This window comes from Callorhinchus milii, unplaced genomic scaffold, assembly GCF_018977255.1.
Source record: "Callorhinchus milii isolate IMCB2004 unplaced genomic scaffold, IMCB_Cmil_1.0 Scaffold2, whole genome shotgun sequence".
NCBI classification, from domain to species: domain Eukaryota; kingdom Metazoa; phylum Chordata; class Chondrichthyes; order Chimaeriformes; family Callorhinchidae; genus Callorhinchus; species Callorhinchus milii.
Genome location: NW_024704743.1, coordinates 23,874,235 through 23,897,811, shown reverse-complemented (window position 1 = coordinate 23,897,811; position 23,577 = coordinate 23,874,235). Strand labels below are relative to the sequence as shown.

Sequence of the window (23,577 nt, the reverse complement as noted above, 5' to 3'; positions counted from 1 at the left end):
AAAAAAAAAGCGAACTTGAAAAACTGCACCCAGCAACAATTAAGAATTATAAAGTGCCTTTTCTCCATAAAATTCCTCAAAAGTATAAAAAAAGTACAAATTTTGTATGGTCGATAAGTTATTTGACTTCCAATATATTCTGATTAATGATTTTTAGCTGACAAATAGATTTCCTCCCATTCATTTGGACTGGTTTGCAAGGAGTATGAGCTTGAGCTCATGGCTCAACTTCAGCTCATAACACAGCTCCTGGAAGAAGAGATGCTGCTTCTTTAAAAGACATTTATCCGAGCAAAACATCCCATCGATTTAAATAGGTACTTCATGCTCTGCAGAATTCCTCAGATTAATATTGATGTAATTTCTGGCACATCAGATAATCTAATCATTTTCCCCTCCTCTGATGGAAATCTTCACGAGGCGCTAAAGAGATATAAGGATTCAGAATATGTCCGAGAGATGTGTGACAATTCAATGTGCACCAATTAATCCTTCCTGCTTGCTATAGCACTGGAAGGGAAGAGGCAGCCCCTCAGAGTTGACAGCGTCGTGATAACTGATAATGAAACAGGGCTCGCTTGCAGCCAATTTATAGCAATTATCCCCTGAGAGGCAGCAAAATCTTATTTCTGAAATGCTTGCGGTAAGACAAAACAAAACAGCAACATCCAACTCTGCTGTTACCCAAGAATGCAATCTATTCACTGGAAGATATTGCATTTGCACTGTTTGCTCTGTCCTTCTCCCCTCCCCCAGTATATCTATCTCCTCAACCTATGGAGAACTGTGAATGAACACCATTAGATAAGTGTGATTAGTAAATGACACCTCGATTCATTCTGAATAATTACTTTACGGAATGACTGTTAAATTGCTGAAGTGTGGATTAAATACTGACTGTAACTATCTTGTTGATGCACATTATAAGTAGGTTTTGTCCCATCACTTGGAAAGGAAAATCATTAGGATAATCACCTAATGGATAAATAATTACTAGGCACTGCAGAGCACCGGCAGGTTGCACCATGGCAACTTATTATTCTCAAGGATGGGACGTTTTCAATAAAGAGAAAAAGAAAACCTGCAGTAACAAAAACAGTGTTCGTACAGTTCACTCACCTCTGCCTTAATTTTATTATCTCCAAAGCACAGATGTTGCAGGTAAGCTGCTGCATTCGACTGCACTGAAGGGAACTGATGTTGCAACATCTGAATGACCTCTGGTAGCTCAGGATCCCTCCAACCAAATTCCCTGTGGAAATTCAGAAAGGAAAACAAAATGTATTAAACTGACTGCGCAATTATCCAAACAAAAGCACACATTTGTTAAGCAGAAATATCAATACCTCGCTGTCTGACATGGAAAATACATCGTATTCTCTAATAAATGCTCCCCTCAACACTGGCTTGGTTTCTGACAGAAACTCTGAACCCTAGAATATGGATAGCACCTGCCTCACCATGCACAAGCCAAAGCTTTATGTTTCGTTGCTTCGATAAGGGTCACATTCAATGGTTATTTCCAGTGTTATGATACACGTTATAAACTTATTCATGAAATGTCACCAAAATATGATAACACTGTCTGTAGGCTGCCAGGTCAGTTTGGTATTATCTTCAAGCTTCACAGCACATACATAAATAAGTGAGGTGGTTCGAAAGGGGATTTTACACAACAAGAGAGGAATTACATTAACGCCTGTCAGTGGTACATTTTTCCAACTGGATGCAAACAAGAACTTGAGTTTGATAACTTCCCTCCTTAGCCTAGGGGTCACGGAGGCTATTTATAACATCCTTACTCCTTGTCCCAATTGAGATCAGTAGCTGAGCACAGACGAGGATTTGTATGGCTTAGTCTCACACCACAAGGTGCACTGACCCCAAATCTTTGTATTGCACATTTGTATTTCCAAACACCATTCCTGATTTCTATTAGATATTATTAAGTTAGATATTAATAAAATTAATCTTTGCATTTGATATAGCGCCTTATGATGTGAATTGACTGTATATTTGACTGTATATTTTGTGGGCAAAACGCGGCAGCCAATTGTGCACAGCAGTGTCCCACAAACAGTAGTGGATTGAGTGACCAAATTATTATTTTTATTATTTTTAAGGGATTATTACCCCCAGAAAAGTCATCCACCAATCGACTAACAACCGGTTCCAACTTCCTGCCAGGTAAACAGAGGCTTGTGGAGTTAGGAAACATGCCCAGTGTTTCACGCTGCCTGGGAATCAAGCCCAGGTCCTCTCGCTTGCAAGGCGAGTGCTCTAACCACTGAGCTACAGGACTCCATATAGATTATCTTTATTTTTACACACAAATATGGAATTATAAAACCATATGCAAAATCTCTGATTGTTCAATGGGAACAGGTGGCTGCACTAAGGATCTCACAAGATCACAACACTGGTTTGGATAAAGAAAGCCTTTTGGCCCACCTGATCTCTTCCCTTCAGAATGCCCACCCTACCATCCTGCATCACTGCATCAAGCTGCTTTTTTAAATGAGTCCAGTGTCCTGCCCTCAACCACCTTTCTTGCCAACCTGTTCCAGTCATAAATTACCTTCGAGGTAAAGAAAAAATTCCTGGTGCCAGTCCTGACATTGCTCTTTGCAACTCTAAACCTGTGTCCTTATGTTCTACTGGCAAGTCGGGAGGACCTGACTTGGGCCTTCCTCCTGACGTGAAAGATGTTCTATGAGTGTACATTTATTGTTGTTTTCTTGTTGAATCCTCAAATATTGTTCTGAATGCTGTACTAGAAAATCATTGGTTTTAATGAATGAGGGTTTGGAGTGTTGTTTCATCTGCTTGTGGCTGATGCACTTGCCTACAAAATGCTGTTACTGCACTGTACAGTATGTCCTGTGAAGTGCTTTGAGATGTCCTCCAGAAGTGAAAGGCGCAATATCAAATGCAAGGATTATTATTATTATGTGTGCCCACAGGGTGAAACTGCACTCAGGAGCTGTCAGATCTGCCACTCATATCAATCAGACAGGCCACAAGGTAAGGCTGGAAATACAGGGAAATAGGAAAGACATACATCCGGGACCATTCTCCTAAGGCTTTCATTTAGGCATATTTGTCAGGATAAGGTGAGGCAAGCAATTACATTGCATCTGTCTCCAGCTGCACCTGACTTAGCAGCTCGCAATCCTGTCAGTGCTTTGAGACCCGGGGCAGGTAGGCAGCACTATGAATTTACTGTCTATATATTAAAGAGGAAGTGTTGGGGGGGTGAGAGAAGAGGAAAGAAACATGAGGAGACTCTGTGCATAGTATATGGATTCAAGTTTGGTGGAAATTGAACTGTGAAGGGACTTTTTCACAGGGTGATTTTTAAAAGCTGTGAATCGTGACATTTTGCTGCAGACACAAATATCTCTTTTCTCAGATTCATCCATCCAAAACCAAACCCATTAACACTGTTTCAAATACATTAGAAAGGAATTGCTGGTGGTCCAATGAAATGGTCCAGTGTTTTGATACTGTACTGACAGACTGCAACAGCACAGTATAAACCCCATGTCCTCACACTACAGTGCCAGGACATAGGATTTGTTTGTATTGTGCAAACACACTACAGCTTAGTGACAGGACACGGGATTCATTATTGTGCTAAAACTCGGCAGACTTTTATGACAGGACATGGAATCCACTCACAGAGTGTCTGAATTACTACAACAATAATGACAACATCTTGCATTTAGATAGCATCCTTCACACATGATAATGTCTCGAAGAGCTTCATAAAGACAGAGTCTGATGCCAAGCAAGGGAGGAGGGGAAGGGAACCATAGGTGAGGTCAACGAGGTAGGTTTGTAGGCAGGATTTAAAGGCAGATGGAGAGAGGACGAGACAAAAGGGTAAAGGGAGGGATTTCCAGCGGTGTAGTGGCTGAAGGGGGTGGAGGGTGCAGAGCCTGAATTAGCTGAGTGGAGGGGTGAGCAGAAGAATGGGGCATGAAAAGATTGAAGAGATGGGGAGATGCTAGGCCATGAAGGGATTTATAGACAAGGGCCTTGTTTCAACTGTATAACCCTTTATCAAAAAGCAATCTCACCATTATTACCCTTTAATTTTACTGAACAGTGCACCACTAGTATCACAAAACAATTTTCTTGCTGCTCAACCAAGAGTTGTTGAGCATGTTTAATGTTTTATAGAGAATCCATTACATTGCTATGCCCTTATAGGAAATGACAGATTACTACAGCAAAAGCTAATTCAATTTTGTAAATTCCACACTGGGAAGCTAAACAAACACAAGTTAATGATGTTTTGATAACTGGCAAACCAACGATTATACATATAATGGCCACAATCTATTTATTACAACTGATCATCATATAATGGTCGAAGCGATAGGAAAGGAAACCATGTGGTCAATTGTGACTGTGCCGCTGACTGTAGCCCGCTGGAGTTATCTACTGTTAGATCATTTCCCTATTCTTTCCCTTTTCATATTATTTTTTATGCTTTTACCAATCCACTTTTAAATATGTTTAAATGCTGCTTATAAACCTGCCTTCAACAGCGATGTGTGACATTTCAAATCCCGGCAACCCCCTTTTATGTGAAAAAAAGTATTTTTCCTAAACTTTCCTATTATTTTTCTTCCTCTGTTATTATTCCTCAATTTATGTCCTCTTTTAACTAACTGGTCAATCAATGGCAATTTGTTTTTATTTACAATGTCAAAACTGCTCCTTCATGCACCATCTCCCAAGCCAATTGACCTGTGTGGCAACTCAATTCACGCGGTGGCTTTCTCCACCTAAAAATCAGTCATACAGGTGAAGGCCCAGAGGTTATCTCAGCGATTTATATCAGAAAGATGCTCTTCTAGATAATGTNAAAAATTATTTATGAACCGTATCAATAATAACTGATTGGTTATTAGTTGCATAATTAAGGAAATTCCTTCTGTACATGTGCAGTTATACCCAGGTTTTGGTACATCTGTGTTTACACATGACATATAATGGAACCACTGTTGAACAGCAGACACAGATGTAAAGATCTGCAGTCCAACTGGGTAAGACCTCTCCATCCAGCTGTCAACGGCAGTGTGAATTAGCACCACAACAGGGAGCCGCACATCTCCCAGGTCCACAAGAGCATATGATTTCTGATTATTAAGAAAAGCCCAATTCTGTTTGTTTTCTGAACAGCTGCACAGTCCAGACTGCATGTGCTCCATGCTGCTATCATATGAATCCTGTGTCAGGTTAGCCACAGTTCTGAAGATCTTTGAGCAAAATATATTTAACTCCCTCCAATCTTACAGCTAGTAAACATGACAGCTTGCAAAACCAGAAAACGTAATATTTGTTCAATTCCAGGATGTAGTATGTGTGTGCATGAACATGATGATAGTTTGGGAGGGGAGGATTAAAGATTTACAGTGTTCCACTCAGTACCAGAACTGCTTCCATTAATGCTCCTGAGATAGTGTACTTCAGCCATTTATATGAGGTCTGACTGCGACTATTATTCCTATACAAGTTATGATAACACTTTTGATAGATTCATAAAAGCAGGGAGTGCAGCTCTATTTATTCATGTTACTTGGGGGCAACAAGGTGACATGCAGGTGCTGAGAATATTTAGTTATACTCTTGCTTTATTTATTTCCCTGAAAGTAATCTCACATGGTAATGTTGTGTTGTACAGTATCTGCTCCTGTTCCACGTTAGTGGGTATTGAGCTAAATGGACACAGATTTCCCTGGAGCTGCTGTCACTGTGAGGGTTATAGAAACACTTCACTAAACACCACTGCTGTAGCTCAGGGAATAATAGCCAAACATGAACAGCAGAAGCATTGCAGTAAAAAGCCCTTTTAGAATCTGAAACAATGACAAGCATCCGTTATTTGCACTCTATTACTGCAATCTGCAGGTTACAAAGGGAGGAGCTCTGATCATTTGGTGAGAGAGTAGCAATTCTTGGAGATTAGATTCAATTTCAAAAGTGATGCTTAAATGTGGTTCTGAAAAGGCGGTAGACATGCTCTTCAGTGAAGCTGGTCCAGATTCTATCCCGGAGCAGACTTGTTCTGTAGTAAAGCTAGCCCAGGAACTATTCTGGCAAGAGGAAGTCTCAAGCTTGACCCATCGCATCTCAACTTATTGAGATCTCTTTCCTCAAATGGAAGTATAGAACAATATATCAGTGCATATGAGTAGATTTCTGCTACTTATAGGCAAAGCCACTGAAACAATAATCCTTTTTAAACTTTGGAAACAAGCTATGCGTATATTAAAGTTTACCATGTTTTTCATGTAAACGTGAGGGTGCATTATGCTGTAGTACACACATGTATATGTATACATGAATCTGTGTGTTATGCAGATGACTAGCATGATGGTGTTTGCAACAAAGGGTACCATTTTTCAAATGATTTAACAAACACACAAGATCCCATGCAATAGCCAATTATTACATTCCTTTTGAAAATTGGCCAAATTAATCTTCCAAAAAGATTTGGCCCATGTGTTATAATTGCACACATCAGTTCTACTGCTGTTTTATTAGCTTGCAGCAATCTTATTTATTTAGACTGAAGCCCAGCCAGACAGTGCTCATCTCCCAGATGTCCACCAATCAGAAATTGCAGCTCACAGATTGTCTGTGAAAGATGATTTTTTTTCCTTTCCTCCCAAAGACCCAGGAATGGCCTTGGGACAAATTCATTTACCGTCAAATTACACTGTCCATCACTTCTGATATTGATGGGAGATTAACAAGTAAATAAATGGGTGGCTGTGCCACTTAAAGGATATTGGACAATAAGCCTTCAGGAGAGGTCCCTTTATTACAATACCCTTATCTCTGTGAATATGATTCATTTTCGTTCTTCATAAAAAATTTGAAAAGATAAAAGAATACTTTGAACATGTCTTTGAAAGAATGGGGTAAATACACAAGATTTCATAACGGATTCAATGTAATTATTGCTGAGTGATAACTATTGAACAAATTATCAACTCAACACGATATATAATTTAACTATCATTAGCGATAAATATATAAATTTTTTATGACACACCCAACATTTTACGGCAGTGTTTTTTTTTCAGTGGTGACGATCGATACAGCACCTTGACTCTGGTCTACTGCTCATTCCCTCTGTCCCACTAATGGTGGCTCAGCCTGCTGCTCCCTTATATTCTCTCCCCCAAATCCCTTCATCTTGCACCCTCCCTCATGCCTTTAAAACCCTTTAAAACATATCTCTATCTGTAAAATTGGTTAACATCCTCAAACACCTCTGTTTGATGACTCCCATCATCTTTGAACTGCGCCTCAATTATCCTATCTGAAAGTACAAGTTCTTATTTGTTCTTCTGCAGCCTGTAACTGACTTGAGCGTTCCAAACCCTGACAGAGGTCAAGTACCTAACTCACTGCCTCTTGGAAAGGCAGCCTTTACTTCAGTATAAGGTTTGAAGAGCAGTTTGGGATCAGACAAGACACATAGACTCTGTGAGATGGAGTTAGCCTCTATGCAGGGTGATGCGATTGATGGGAACCAAGCAGGAGAACTTTGGAACTTGTTGACATTGAAGAAATTTAGAACACATCCAGGATGTGATATTAATAATCCTTTGCATTCTATATTGCGCCTTATCAAGTCTTTGAGATGTCTCAAAATACTTCACAGAATATATTGTAAAGTGGATCGGCTGTGTATTTTGTGGGCAAAAACATGGCAACAAATTGTGCACAGCAGTGTCCCACAAAGAGTCGTGGATTGAATGACCCAATTTTATGTCTGCATTTGACAGGCAATCGGTCAGAACAGCAATGGTCCTGGATTCGGGGCAGAGAGATAGAGTTGAGTGTCATTGATGTACATGTCAAAATAGATCTCATGCCTGCAAAGGATATCACCAGGTGGGAGCATATAGATGGTGATAAAGAGCATCCAAAGAATAAAGACCGTTGCATACAACTGCGCGGGGCGAAAGGAAAGCCATTGGAACAGATTAAGTAAAGATGCTGAGATAGGAAAGAGTGAAACCAGGATAGAACAGATTTGTGAGGATGAGCAGAGAGAAGATAGTGGAGAAGGACAGAGTGGTCGACAGTGTCAAAGATGACAGAGAGATTAAGAAAAACAATGATGCCAGAGAGAGTTCCAGTCACACATGGAGACAATATATAAGAGGAGAGAACAATATTTTCAGATACTCTAAGACAGCAGAACAAGAGGTCACAGGTTCAAGGTTGTGAAGGGAAAGTAAGAAGATAACCAACAGCTTGAATGGGTTTATCAGGAAGGAGGGAAGAGACAAGAATATTAGACACATTATAAACAGCTTACTGCTGTAATGGTAGGGTTTGTATTGAAAAAGGATGAGGCCAAATTGGATGAAAGTTTTTCTTCAATCAAATCTGATGTGTAATTGAACATTTAGCAACAAGAGTGATTTTTAGTTGTCAAAATACATAATGCAGATACACAATGATGGACTGGATTTGTCAGCACAATGTGCACGTTTTAATTAAATTGTGCATTTTACAAAACCGTTGATGCTCCAAGCCTCAGTTTGGGTGGAAGAGCATCTGGCAGTCTGTCCTATGCATTCATTCGGTTTGAACAACAAAGGCTCTGTTGTCAGATGGATTCCAAATCAGGTCCTCCACACAGCCCTGCTAGAGAGGCATCTGTAAAATGTTATTCCCCATTCTGGCTTTCCAGATTTGAAGCTGATTCCTAGACCCTTTCAGGTTTTGAGATTGCGAATTTTGCAACCAGTACAGAGCTGCGGCAAATGCAAATGAAAAGCCATTACTTTTCCTTTATCATCACCTGTGGGACTGTCATTGTAGCCAAGTGGTCATTCTGCACAGGAATACCAAATGCAAGACTGACCACCTGCCTGAGACATCACCAAGGTCATTACAGACAGAAGATGATTCAGCCCAGATAGACCTTTTCATAGAAAGGATACCTGCTTGTAATGATAGTCCGCAAGATCATCATAGATGAGAACTTCTCAATCTACAGTTTCACTGTTTAACCAAGCAACACTGTATTTCTCACATACTATTTGAAACGGGGGTAATTCAGTATTGGAGGAACAAGTTACTACAGGAATGATCATCAGACTAACCGATAGCAGCTTACAGACCATGATGCTGTGAGGTAATTGGACTCTGCCCGAGCCAAATCTCAAATTGGCCCAAGAGAGAGGATAATTAAAACCAAAGAAAATGAAAGCAATTTCAGTTCACATTGACATGTACAACAGGTCAATATTCAATTTGATTTCACTGATTTATATGACAAGACATGAAATTCATTTGACTATCATTAAAATAAGACAAAGTGGAGTTGTTATGCTGCTTTTACTAGGGCTATATCCATGGAGCAAATAGTACAGATGTAATGGAAGGCTGGCTGTTGCTAGAATGTAAGAGCCCTGTCCTGCTAAACTGCATGTCCTAAATTAAATGTGGCTCAGTTAGTGGCATTCTCGCTTCTGAGTCAGAAGGTTGTGAGTTTAAGCCCCAGTCAAGACTTTGAACTTATAGTCAAGACTGACACTGCAATGCAGTGTTTGGGAGGTGCCGCCCTTCAGATGCAACATTAAACCAAGGTTTTTTTTGCCTGTTCAGGAGGACATTAAAGAGCATACAATACCATTCGAAGAGACATTTCTTCCAATATCCTAACCAACAATCCTCCAGATACAATTGGGACAACTGTACAGAGGGCGTCCCTGCTCCCCATTAGCTTAAAGGGAATGGGCTTCCATATCAAAGGCAGGCAAGCTCCCTGACTTGGGAAATATGCACATCTTATCTCTTTACTTCTTTAAGGTCCAGTATTGACACGTCGCCGAGCCTGAAACATGCACCACATCAATAAAGGGTGGAGCCAACATTCACTATGAAGTTAATGAGTATGAAAAAAGCTTCCAGATCTCTACTGGAGCTCAATGCCAAGGGTGGCAGGAAGGATGAAAGACACAGGGAGCACATTCTTTGCCAGTTTATTGGGAATTGAGAAGGATTTATATCTGAATCTATCATTGTGCAAAATAATCTTTAAAACAGAAAAGCTGCTTGAGGTGATGTGGGGAACTGACTGGCAAAGTGCAGTGACATAATAAGATAAAACTACGCTGGAAATCTGAAGGACCTGTAGCACTCTGAGGAAAGTGATGCCAGGCTTATGTGGCGAGATCTCTGTCTGCAATGGAATGGTCATTGGGCGAAAAGAGTGATATATTTCATAACAGCTTTAGGGTGAAAATAACATGCCAGCACTGAAGCTGGCTTCAGGTACAACCACTGTGTTGAAACAATCAGTCAGTCAATCAGATGAAAAAAAATTGACAATAATGATAATAATCCATACATTTGATACAGCGCCTTATCATGTTGTCAAGACGTTTCAAAGCACTTCAGAGGATACACTGTAATGTGGATTGACTGTATTTTTTGAGTGAAACACGGCAACCAGTTTGCTCACAGCAAGGTCCCACAAACAGTCATGGAGTGACTCAAATTGTACGATTTTCTTAACATATTTGATGAGAAATCTATTCTGAACATATATAATATCAGATACATTATGAAACATTTGCCTTTTCCACCCTAGTATATCTTCCAATCTTGTACATTTCTGTGAATAGCAATAGACACAGAACATTTGGGGATTAAGTAAATTGCCACTGCAACAGCTTTAAGTAATGATAATAATCCTTGCATTTGATGTAGCGCCTTATCACGTCATTGAGATGTCTTAAAGCGTTTCACAGAATATACTCTAAAGGGAATTGACTGTATATTTTGTGTGCGAAAAGTGGCAGCCAATTACCAGTGTCCCACAAACAGTCAATGTTTTTAAAGAAATCATTACCCTCAGAAAGCAATCTACCAATCGACTAACAATTGGGTTCCCACTTACTGTTAGATAAACAGAGGCCTGTGGAATAAGGAAACTTTCCTAAGGTTTCGCCCTACCTGGCTCTAGTGTAGTGCTCTAACCACTAAACTATAGGACGCCACCTTGTAGCTCAGTGGTAAGAGCACTCGCTTTGCAAGCGAGAGACCTGAGTTCAATTCCGGGCAGGGCGAAACCTTGGGCAAGTTTCCTTACTCCACACGCCTAATAATAATCCCTCCAAAACCAAAAACAATAATAAATTGGTCATTTTCAATCTACGACTGTTTGTGGGACATTGCTGTGCGCAATTGGCTGCCGCGTTCGTCCACAAATATACAGACAATTCACTTTGCAGTGTGTTCTGTGAAGCGCTTTGGGACGTCCTCCCGACGTGAAAAGCGCTATATCAAATGCAAGGATTATTATTATTATTATTCAGACTTGTGCTGGTGACATTATTCAGCCAGCCACACAGGAAAGGGAAAAGGCCCCAGGGAATGCTTGCTCTCCGGTTATCGCTCCATCTTTGCAGGCAACCTCTGGCCTCCACCTACACTTTCCGCCTGACCCCCCCCCCTTTCCCTCCCCCACCAGGCTGAAGCAGGAGATCACCCACAAGCCATCAACCTCTGGCTCACCATATTAATATTTCAACCCACGGCCATGCCTGTCCCCAATTACATTAAAATGATGTTTAATAAAATTAAAAGCAACAATTTTACAAATTTAATAATTTATAAAAGCAATCCCAATATTTCTGAAACGCACAAAGAGTCCAACACAAACCAGGGGGTTTATCTTTTATTAATTGTGACAACCAGTTGTAATTGAAAGAAATGGGTCACTAGATGAACACAATTCCCTGTGGCAAAATTAGCCGCTAGCAAAACACACCGTTTTAAATAATTTCCTGAAAAAATACAGAATTTACAACTTGGGTTCTTGCTTATGGGACACTAGGTTCCATCCATTCAATCTCCATGAGTTCATCGAACACCGCATGAAATGAAGAGGGTCATGGCTGGCACAGAGATGAGGGAAGCGATGATTCGGAAAGCACTAGCTAAGTCTCTGCTTACACATATTCTGGTTATTGTGGTGCTAAGGTAACTCGGGGTGAGGATGCGGAGGAGACCAATGAAATGCACATCAACCACACATTAATGGACATTCATATAGTAAAGTTCCAGATTGCTTTTGCACTGTTGCAAAGTAAAGTCTGTCTACAGCCACTATCATCAGAAGTGGTGCTAAAAGCAGAAGGGGAGTAAAAGCAGAGGGGACTATCAGTCTGAATCCCCTTCACTTTTCTCTCTATATGTTCTGAACGGCATTCAGCTTGTCTTAACAATTTGCCAGTGACGATGATATTCGTTTCAATAGTTTTTAAGGTACAAAAGCCTCAAGGCTCATTATGCTTGGGCAGAGAAGACATCTTTTTCAAGGGTGTAATTTATGGTTAAACAAACAGAGGCAGAGACAAGTTTTGGGATAGAGGGCACAGCAAGTGCAGACTCTTCACACTGCGAGGTCTGCTAGCAGCTCCCTCTAGAGGACCTGTGACTCACTTTAGGAAGTATTTTCCAGTCTTAAAAGCATGATTTGTTATTGCCTATCTGCATGTGTCAGACATCTGCCTGACCAAAAAACAACCCATTGCCTCCACAGCCATCACTGTCTGAATGGGCCATCCCCGGTGGTGAAAGTCCACACTGAGTAAATGAAAGTCATCATTTTCATCTCCTGAACAATCTCTTTGATTCTGAGCTCACACATAGAACCTTACAGTGTGAAGAGTTGTTAGTGAGAGGCTGCACGAGTGGCACCTCAGACAGTGCTCTCGATCTCATGACTTCTTCTCTGCCTCCGTCTGGCTACAGTGCAGCAGAATCCGTCCTGCAGTGTAAACTCCTCAGCAGCAGGCTACTCAAGCTTTGCAGAGGCTTCGCACTAAATCTGCTCTGCATTATAAAGAGGCTGTAACTACTTGAGGGTTTCCATTTCGCACCCATCTCCCTTTAAAGAACAAAATAAGTTGGAAATCAATAACAACAAACAACAATTTGCATTTAGGTAGCGCCCTTCATGTGGATTGACATCTCGGAGTGCTCTGCAGTGGTCGGGAAGGAGGGCAGAGGGGGTAATGGGGAGAGGAGAGTTGACCATAAGGGCTGTCATAGAGGTAGGATTTAAGCAGGACCCGAAGACTGATAGGGAGGAGTTGAGATGGAGGGATTGAGTTCTGAGGCTTGGGGGTGTAGAATTGGAAAGTTCAGCCCCCAATGGTAGGGTAGAGTTGCTCAGTAAGCCCACTCTGACCAGTAATACACTCAGAGCCTTTGGTGAAGTACCAGCAGCGATCTAGACACACATAGTGTTTGGAAGGTGCACGAAATTAAGATTTCACAGCATTCTTCAACCTGTGATGAGCATTACAAAGCTCATGGTTAGATTAAATTCTATTTAACCTGCCACCTGCTGTTAGTCTAATAAGCCGTTCTGCACAAAGTGGTAAGAGGAAGCACAATGAGTTTATTAACATTTAAGATTTCTTGTTCAGCCACAACCCACAAAGTTATTAACATCAGGTTTTTATTTATTGTGTACAGAATAATGAGAGAATTAAGGTGTGATTGTTGCTGTCCCAGTAAAGTGCAGGAGCTGAGCTCGGGGACGAACAAAGGTTCAACATGGTGGAATAACCACTCAGAACACAAGTACTAACAATACAACCATAGACCCACTGTAGATGTCTTCAATGGAACTAAGAGCTTACAATTTAATGTCCCCGTTTTGCCCACATTGCTGCTGTGACTGAAGTACATGGCGTAACCTTGCCTCAGTTTATACCAGCTGTACACAAAGTTGGGAGCCTGATATCTTCTTGATAACCTCTGCCGCTCTGGTACACTCTCACATTGACGCCAGCGAATCATAAGCTCGGCTCAGAAAGAATAGAGAATACCAACCCAACCTTTTCTCACCCCCCCAGCCCCCCACCTCTCTCATCACAGATGTTTTTAAGTGCATCTAGCGTACGGGCCTCAACCACCCTGCCTGACAACCTGTTCCAATCGTTAATTACCCTCTGAGGAAGGAAAACCGTCCTCCTGTGAGATACAAAGGTAATCTTGGGGACACCCCCTGTCTAACCCTTATATCTTGGACATATGTAAGCTATACAAACCTACCTGCCATTGTCTGCTGAGCAGAGCTGTCAAGCTTGTTTTGGGTTGGAAGGTATCATACTGCGTGACTGTGACAGGTTGTAAAGGATTGTCTGTCACCTTGTAATACAGAAGTCCCTTTTCCTTCTGTTTACAGTGATGGGCTCTCACTACCCATCACAGGGGCTTCGATGGCAGTACAGGGCAGTTCATGCTGCACTGGTATCATTCACCATTTACATTCATTGAAAGCTTCTCATCTAATTTGAACGAGGATGGCACATTAGGAATTGCTCATCCAGATCATAGCCAAGGATTCAGGCACAAACTCTCTATTTTGTGTTCAATGAGATAAACTAATGGATAAAATAATCCACTCAACGAATGCAGCCTGCGTTGTATTACTTGAGGTGTTTGGGATGTTGTGGATGCCCATAACATCCCAAACACAGCTATGACTGATTTTATTTGGGGGAAATTGTTGAAAATAAAAGTTTTCTGATATTGTCATTGGAATATAGGTGTAGATTAAATATGATTCCTTTCCTATACAATCTGCAATTAGACAATAGTATTTTGCTACAGTATTTCAATGTATGTCTATTCACTGGTGGTTTTGACCAACTTAATCTCCCCAGGCTATCCTTCACACTCACTGAATCTGTGCCCAACCTAGGCGTTGGGTTCAATCCCCAGTGTCCTCTACTACTCTCCGTAAAGCACTTTGAGACATTTCAATGTGTCTCTACCCTCCCTGCTCTCCACCCCTCCTGATCCCAACCCCCAGCTCAGGGCCAAATCCCTGACTATCCAGTGACTTGGGATGTCCTCGCGATGTGAAAAGGCTCTATACTAATGTAATTTGTTGATGTTGTGCTGTATCAAATGCAAGGACTATTATTTGTTGGATGGCTGAAATGTTTCGTACTTTTTCTTGAAAGTGAAACACTTGAACACATCTGGTTATCCAAAGTGAACTTCAAGCATTCTGAGATCAGATATAATGTAGCCAGCTGCAGAGTGTATCTCCTTGTGCTTTTCAGCAAACGTGCATTTGGCTCCAGCTCAGCTAAACACCACCGTGAAATATCTCCACTTTCCACCACAGATATCTATATGTCCTCTGTTGAGAGATTGAGGTAGTGATTTAGGACCAATACACACTGATTTATGATAGTTTATCCTGTGGATTTGCAGTCAGTAGAAAATGGCCTCTGAAAACTTTTTTTTATATATATGTATATATATAGAGAGAGAGAGAGACAGAGATCAATTTGTGCTAGATTCAAACCAGTCGTAGAGAGAACTAGATAAATACCTAAAAAGGAGTCAACTGCAGGGGTATGGGGGAAAAGGCCGAAGGAAAAGGCCGAATGGCCTTCCTCTGTGCTAGTTCTTTGGTTCTATAGAAGTGAAATGGGCTGTGGTAAAACAGCTATTCAGTTCCCAATAGTATTGTTTTTATTTACATCCAGAGGTTGAGTCACTATAATTTGTGTTCCAGCTATTTTTGGAGGCTTGCTTCAGGACGCAAGCCAATGTCATCCAATACCATTTACACTTATATAGTACCGTATTAACAGAGGCACATCACCTCCATTCTGAAATCATTTGGCTAGGGTGGACACGGGGTGATGCCTACATAATACACAAGATATATCTGACTCTTTTGTCAGCTGGCAACATAAGGGACTGTGGAGGTCTCAATGGTTCAGTGAAAAATTGCATTGCCCAGGATGGAATGGTTTAATCTTGAGCCTGCACTGAGCTTGTCAATTTAAATGAAAGAAGCAGGGTAATGGAATTCAGGCTGCCTGCTCCAGATCACTATCTAGAGTCCCCTGCTTGAAAGCGCACATGTGGTTATCAGATAAGGATCGGTTCAGTCTCAGCTGTGACATCCCCCATGATTGAATAATAAGAATAAATAATCCTTGGATTTGATGTAGCTCTTTATCACGTCATTGAAATGGTTCGCAGGATTTATTGTAAGATGTAGTCACTTTATTTGTAGGCAAACATGGCAGCCAATTTGCATAAAGCAATGTTTATCAAACAGACATGAAGTGAGTGACCAATTTTATTTGGGGTGAAATTATCAGGTATGCCAGGTCAATGGGAGAAACTCCCTTGTCTTTTTGAATAGTGCCATTGGATCTTTAATATCCACCTGGCAGGCAGACAGACCCTCGGTTTTAACATCTCATCGGAAGGACCGCACTTCTGACAAAACAGTACAACCTCGGCACAGTTTTGAGTGTCAGTTAGTGAGTACCCAACTGATGCCTTATTATGTTGCTTGAAAAACTGCAGAAAAATTGGAGGAGGCTGTTGGTGTCTGTGGACTGAGACAAACCTTTCAATCGAGGGGAAGGGACGTGGAAATAACCTAACCAAGTAGCAAGAACAACTACGTCACCTGTAGCTGAAGCTAGTTTCACATTTCCAATTATCTATGATCAATTTGAAGAACTCTTGTTCAAGGCTATCTAGTTTCCTCTCAAATTGCTTTATCTGTGCAGTGGACGATGGTTCATCCTCTGTCTTGTTTCCCATCAACCCAGGAGTTCCCTAGGGCTCTCTTTCTCTTTTCTACTCTGTCCCTTCTCCATAGCAGTGACCTCCCACACTCATCATCCAACCTCTATCCACTCTATTGCTAATGATTCCATTCTACAACGTACAATTTCCTTTAGATTACATGCCTCAGTGAACACAATCAGCATTCCTCTTGTACTTCATGGCTGAATTATTAAACCTTGATCTCCCCCTTGTCCTTCCAATAGGGCAGCAAACTACTTCAATTCCTGAATCATAGAGGTTTACAGCACAGAACGAGGCCATTAAGCCCATCATGCCTGTGCCGGTGCTATCTCTCTCACTCAACTACTCTAATCCCATTCCCCTGATTATTCACAATAACCTTTGACAAAATTTTTCCTCATCATTTATCAAATCGCTGATGGAGGTCTCATGAACTATTAAGGTAGGATAAATATCAATAGATTTCCCCTGGTCTCTGTGCCAGTAATCAAAGGTCACAAGTTTAAGATAAGCACAAAAAGAAAATAAAGGGGTTAGAAACTGTTGGTTACAGAGGGTGGGGTGATGGTTGAATGTCAGCTACAAGAACAGTTTGCATTTAAATAGCACCCCTCATGCCTCATCTTGGAATGCTTAACAGTCGGGAATGCTTACCTCCAAGGGCACTTAACAGCAACAAACTGTTGTGGAAGCAAATCTATAGATTCTTTTAAAAGAGAGGGTGAAGGGAAGGGAACCGGAGAGGGAGGGTCTCCCAGTTACTGATTTGGACAACTCCAGGGGATGATCTGTATGAGCACATCGCTTTTCCAATTTTTCACTACTATGTTTCAACACAAAAGGCAAAATAACCTCTTTTAAATGCTGCCAAAGTTTACCAACTAAAACACCCAAACTGTCGAATTCAACAACAGGGTGAAACCTTAGGCAAATTTCCTTATTCCATATGCCTCTGTTCAGCTAACAGAAAGTAGGAACCCAGTTGTTAGTCGATTGGCAGATTGCTTTTCTGGAGGTAATAATCATTTTAATTTTTAAAAAATAATAATTTGATCACTCAATCCATGACTGTTTGTGGGACACTGCTGTGCATTATTGGCTGCTGCGTTTCGCCCACAAAATATATCTTGGACCTTGGGACGTCCTCCCGACGTGAAAGGTGCAATACAGACGTGGAGTCCTGTAGCTCAGTGGTTAGACCACTCGCTTTGCAAGCGAGAGACCTGAGTTCAATTCCAGGCAGGGCGAAATCTTAGGCAAGTTTCCTTACTCCACACGCCTAATAATAATCCATCCAAAAAACCAAAAACAATAATAAATTGGTCATTTTCAATCTACGATTGGTTGTGGGACATTGCTGTGCGCAATTGGCTGCCGCATTCGCCCACAAATGTACAGTCAATTCACTTTACAGTATATTCTGGGATGTCCTCCCGACGTGAAAAGCGCTATATCAAAATGCAAGGATTATTATTATTATCTTGTTGTTGTATACAGTCAATTCACTTTGCAGTATATTCTGTGAAGCACTTTGAATGTCTTGATGATGTGATAAGGCGCCATATCAAATGCAAGGATTATTATTATCTATTATTATTCCACCTTCTGTTTATTATTTCTTATAAACAAGCAGAATAAAGATAAATTTTCATAAACAGACATTGGCAAGAGATTCTCTTTACAACTTTGGTTGCAAGTAACTTGGAAGAGGAGCTGTCCCTCCAATATCTAGTAGAGTACCTGCTGCTTCTTTATTTGATGGCTTAATTTGGACTTCAAAGGGCAGGTACCAAAGAGCAGGATTTTCTCAACACTCTAAAAAGAAGGAGCTCTAAAGCAGCATCTTCTTGTGGTGAGGAGTCCCCGGGGCAGAGTGGTTGCTCGAGATTCTAACTGGATGAGAACTGCCCCATGCTGCTTTAACAAGAGCTCTAAATCCCATCAGAATCAAGATTCCTCTATCATTCAGAGATCTTAACACAGGCTCCAGTCATTTTGACCATTTACAACTACACTTTGAACTGTTAGTCTGCAAAGAGTGCTCTGTAATATTACCAAAGGCATGGAAAATCTTTTCAACCCTCAGCCAAGATGTTTTTCTGTTCTCCACTCTCGGACTTTAGGAATGGTGCGTGCAGATGACGTTATATTCAGCCTTAAAATACACAGTTACGACACTTGCCATTAATTCTCTGTTGGGTACGTTGAGATGTTTCAATGCTCTAGGTGGTATATTAAACACAAGGATCACTGTTAATGTAATTATTATTAAAAACATTAATGATTGATTAATATTAGTGCTAATATTGTTCATGGCAGCACTAATATTTACTTGTTCATGGAAGAACTACATTACAGACCGAACTATATTAACATGGGTGCTGCAGTTCTGACAGATGTCTTAATTCACCTCCTTCACACTGTCGGGTTCAGTTACTCCAGATTTCTCAATGACATCAAGGACTGTTACTTGTTCATGGCAGCATTTCCATCAAGAATGCTGCTGGTCTATTGCAGAAAACTCCAGCTAATAAGGTTCTAACCCGAATTTAGGATCTTGTAAACACACAGAGCATTTTACAAAGTGCCAATCATTTTACCCCACAAGCTCTCCTTTTCTGATGGGAAGCCAAGTGTTGCTGTTGATGGAAGGTTAACCATTACCCCCCCCCCATCCCCCACAGGGAGGGAGTCAGTTCAAGTTAAGGGCCAAGTTACCCTGGGGAGTTTGTAAACACAGCCCATCAGTTAGAGAGCAGGGGGAGGAATTCCGTCCGGGTTTAGACGTAAGGCCTATTGCTAAGCATTTCAGTATATGCAAGTTTTGGACAATTCTTAAATTCAGCCTGAATTTTGAAACTGGTTTTCTGCATTCTGCATTTTCTGTATTTTAAGATGAAGACCAAATTTAAGAACTTCTCAAAATGTTCACCCTTTACAATCCTAAAACAAACGTTTTAGTCTAAGCCCAGGATAAATCCCCACCTAGGCTTGCAGAGTAGATAACAATAATACTTGCATTTGTTATAGCGCCTTATCACGTCTTTGAGACGCCTCAAAGTGCTTCACAAAATATACTGTAAAGTGAACTGACTGTACATTTTATGAGTGAAACTTTTTTTGGGATGGTTTTTAACCCATACCATACCCTGATTAAGATCATGGGATGTGATCTCAGGTCAGGGAATGGCATGGGTTAAAAAGTAAGGAAAGACTTTCTGAAATAAATTGACATAAAAATCCTTACATTTAATGTAGCACCTCATTACATCATTGAGATGTCCCAAAGAGCTTCACAGGATATTCTATTAAATGTAGTGACTGTATATTTTATAGGGAAAATGTATATTGTAGAGATGGATTCATCATTGGTCAAACAATGAACAGCTATGTGTGAGCACATACAACAACAACTTGCATTTATATAGCATCTTCACATGGGGCACGTGAACATACCTAGGGGCAAATCATACTTCCTCTCTTATGGATCTCACCGACACGGAAAGGGGGCATTATTCTGGATCCTGACTTGCTAGCACCAATCAACAAGCAAAGCAATGTTGTAGGACTCTCATTTTTCCTTTTTGTTCATGTTTTTTTTAAAAAGTGTAAAAGCAGAAAAACTAATTAGGAAAGATTATTGCAATCAGTGGGGAGAATTCATTTTGCACTGTGGTAACTCTTGCCCTGCAGTAAAGCAATTACTATGCAAAGCTCCATCCTTGTGGTAGCTTATATTGAAGGCTGTGAAAGCTGCCTTCATTGAAAATCATCACAGTGGTGATTCTCTCTTATCCCACCCACCATTCCCACTCCCTACTCCCTCTAAAATTTAAATGCTGGAAGGCTTTTTTTAAAAAAAAGCAGAAACACTTAAAAGTTGAGGGCTAGAAATAATGATTCCATTCACTTGCGAAAACCAGTCTAGGATCTCAGAATCCACTTAAAAAGATAATTATATGCAAAGTCTTCATCATATAAAAATGGTCAGATCCACTTCACTGCTTATCACTTTTTTTCTTCTCCCGAATCATCAATACATATTGATTGATCCCCTCCCCTTTTCTATCTCCCAGGCTTACATCATTGGACCTAAGTTGACCAGGGAACAGTCAAGAGTACATTTGATGGTTGCAGTTTTATTTTACAAGTCATGACTTTTAACCACAAATGTTTATTGTTTATCCTATCTTAACCCAGTGAGCTTTCGGAGACAAAGGCTTGCAAAATCAATCACCTGCTTCCTATTTCTCTCAAGGTTTGTGACTGCTCGTCACACTCAACTGCCTTTGTTGGAGGATTTGGGCCACTTCCTTGCTGAGTAGTTGGGATTTCAGAGCTGTGAGGAGCTGAGGTTGTTTCACTGAGAGGAACAGGAACTGGCAGCCACAGTCTCTTTGGCTGGTTCAGTGTGACACCAAGAACTGTTGTGGCACTGGGCATCTCTGTCCAGCTCCTGCCTTTTCAACTACAGGGTGCCATGTACTGCCAAGGACACAACCCATGAAGACAGAAATGAACATTGAAAAGTTGGGGGTGGGGGGGGGGGGGGGAGAGAAGAAAATCCAATAAATAGCTAAGGAGAAGTACAGAGGCAGTAGACAGGTCGATAGGGGATCAACAGGTCAGAGATGTAGGAGGGGGCAAGGCCGTGGAGGGCCTTGAAAGTACAGATGAGGATTTTGAATTCTATTTTCTGAGGGATGGGGGGGCCAAGGGAGCCGGGCGAGGGTGGGGGTGATAGGATCACTAAGCCTGGTGCGGGAGAGGATGCAAATGGTTTCTCCTCCCACCCCCGCCGGTCACCTTTGGGGTACCCCAGAGCTCCATCCTTGGCCCCCTTCTTTACTTCATCTACATGCTTCCTATTGGCAATGACATCCACAGACATGGGGTAAACTTCGACATGTATGCGGAAGACACACAAATCTACTTCGCCTCCTGCAGCTGCGACTCCAGGTCCGACAATGTTGTATCAGCTTGTCTAGCAGACATCAGAGTCTGAATGAGTGCAAACTTCCTGCAGCTGAATGTGGACAAGACAGAAGCCATACTCCTTGGTTCCTGTCAACATTTTCAATCCTGCAGATCTGAACTCCTCAAACTCCCTGAGCTCTCTCCGAACCAGTGCACAATCTAGGCATCTGGTTCAACCCCCAGCTGTCCTTCCTTCCCCACATCTGATCCCTGACCAGGACTGCCTTTCTCCACCTCCACCGCATTGCCCGCCTCTGACCGTACTTTACCCCAAATGCAGCCGAAACCCTCGTGCATGCATTTGTCACCTCCCTCCTGGACAACTCAAATGAGCTCCTCGCCGGTCTTCCCACCTCCACAAAAATTTCAGCTCATCAAGAACGCTGCCCCCGCATACTTACCCGAACCAAACTCCGTATCCCCATCTCACCAGTTCTGGCCAGGCTCCACTGGCTCCCCATCACCGAACGGATCAACTTCAAGAAAACTCATTTTCAAATCCCTTCACTGCCCGGCACCTCCCTACCTCTCTGATCTCCTCCCCAATCCACACCTGGTGCCTCTGCTCAATTGGCACCAGCTTTCTGCTTGTCCCTCACACCCTCTGCTCCACCATTGGAGGTTGCGCATTTGGCCACCATGCCCCGAAACTCTGGAACACTCTCCTTCAATCCCTCTGCCTTGCACTCTCTCTCCCTTTTACAAGTCCCGGCTGAAAACCTTCCTTTTCGACCGTGCTTACGGCCACCTCCCTCTCCCCCGGTTCGGAATCAGGCTCTACCACTGTTAAGGGCTCTGAGACACTACCCTGGGTGGAGCGCGCTATATAAATGCAAGTTGTTGTTATCACACTCACATCCAAAAATCTCAAGGAGCTTCACAGATGATTGGTTGTCAAATGCAATGACTGTATATTGTGGATAAACACAACAGCTATTTTGCACACAGCAATGTCCCACAATCATGAAGTGAATGACCAATTTTACCTAGGGGATTGTTGGCCAGGATACCGGGAGAAATTCCCTTCTCATATCAAATCGTGCTGTGGGACCTTTAAACAGGAACAATATCTGAAGGATTGCATCTTCAACAATGTATTGTTCTCCGAGCAACTGCACTGGAGTTTCAGACAGTGAACTCACAATCCTGATGTGGGGCTTCAACCTATAACCTTCTGAATCAAGGGGTGAGAGTGCTACAAACCGAGCCATTCACATCACAGTGGAGGATGTACACAAAGGACTGTGCAATCTATTTTGACGCAGACAACGTCGTTGTGTTCAGAATCCAATTCTAAAAGATTCCCCAACACTTTTTCCTGAAGACAATGTCTCTTTAAGAAGTGAGTGAGCAACGTTGAATGCCATACCATGAGGTATGCTGAATTATCTTTAACATCGTCTTGTTTATTTCCACCTTCCAAAATGTGTTTTGTTGAAACTGCGACGAGCATTATCAAGAACTAACCTGTAGGAGTTGCTGAATCAACGCTGTGAGGGAGGTGAATTAACACACATGATTGAAGCTGAAGCTCTGCTGGGTTAATGACTTGTCTTTATGATATTAAGTCAGATCACTCTGACTGTTGCTCTGTAACTGAGAAAATGGCTAAGCAGAAGTCCACTTGGTGGATATTACCATGGAATGGATCAGGCAGCACCAATACCAAATTGAACAAAATATTACCAGACATATCAGACTTATTATATACTAATGTGTCAGACTGCACAATACAAATGATGTAACATGCGATCCCTGAATACCATGCAAGTATAAATATATGTATGAGAAATGGATACTTAGCATCTATAATAATAATCCTTGTATTTGATATAGTACCAAACATATCACTTTACCAAAACATCTTAAAGCACTACACAGCATTTACTGTAAAGTGTGGTGCCTGCATTTTTTGTAGATGAAAGCAGCAGACAATTTACACACAGAAATGTTCCACAAACAGCC

The 23,577-nt window shown here is 41.5% G+C and overlaps 1 protein-coding gene across 4 annotated transcripts in view; it reads right to left on the bottom strand.

The window, feature by feature from the left end:
• Positions 1-23,577, bottom strand: part of LOC103176257 (catenin delta-2) — a 447,491-nt gene that overhangs the window by 127,300 nt on the left and 296,614 nt on the right. For all 4 annotated transcript variants that reach the window (XM_042331893.1, XM_042331892.1, XM_042331894.1 and 1 more), the window contains one exon: positions 1,120-1,252. In XM_042331893.1, coding sequence (XP_042187827.1) covers positions 1,120-1,252 — 133 coding nt within the window. The remainder of the gene's footprint in view (positions 1-1,119; positions 1,253-23,577) is intronic.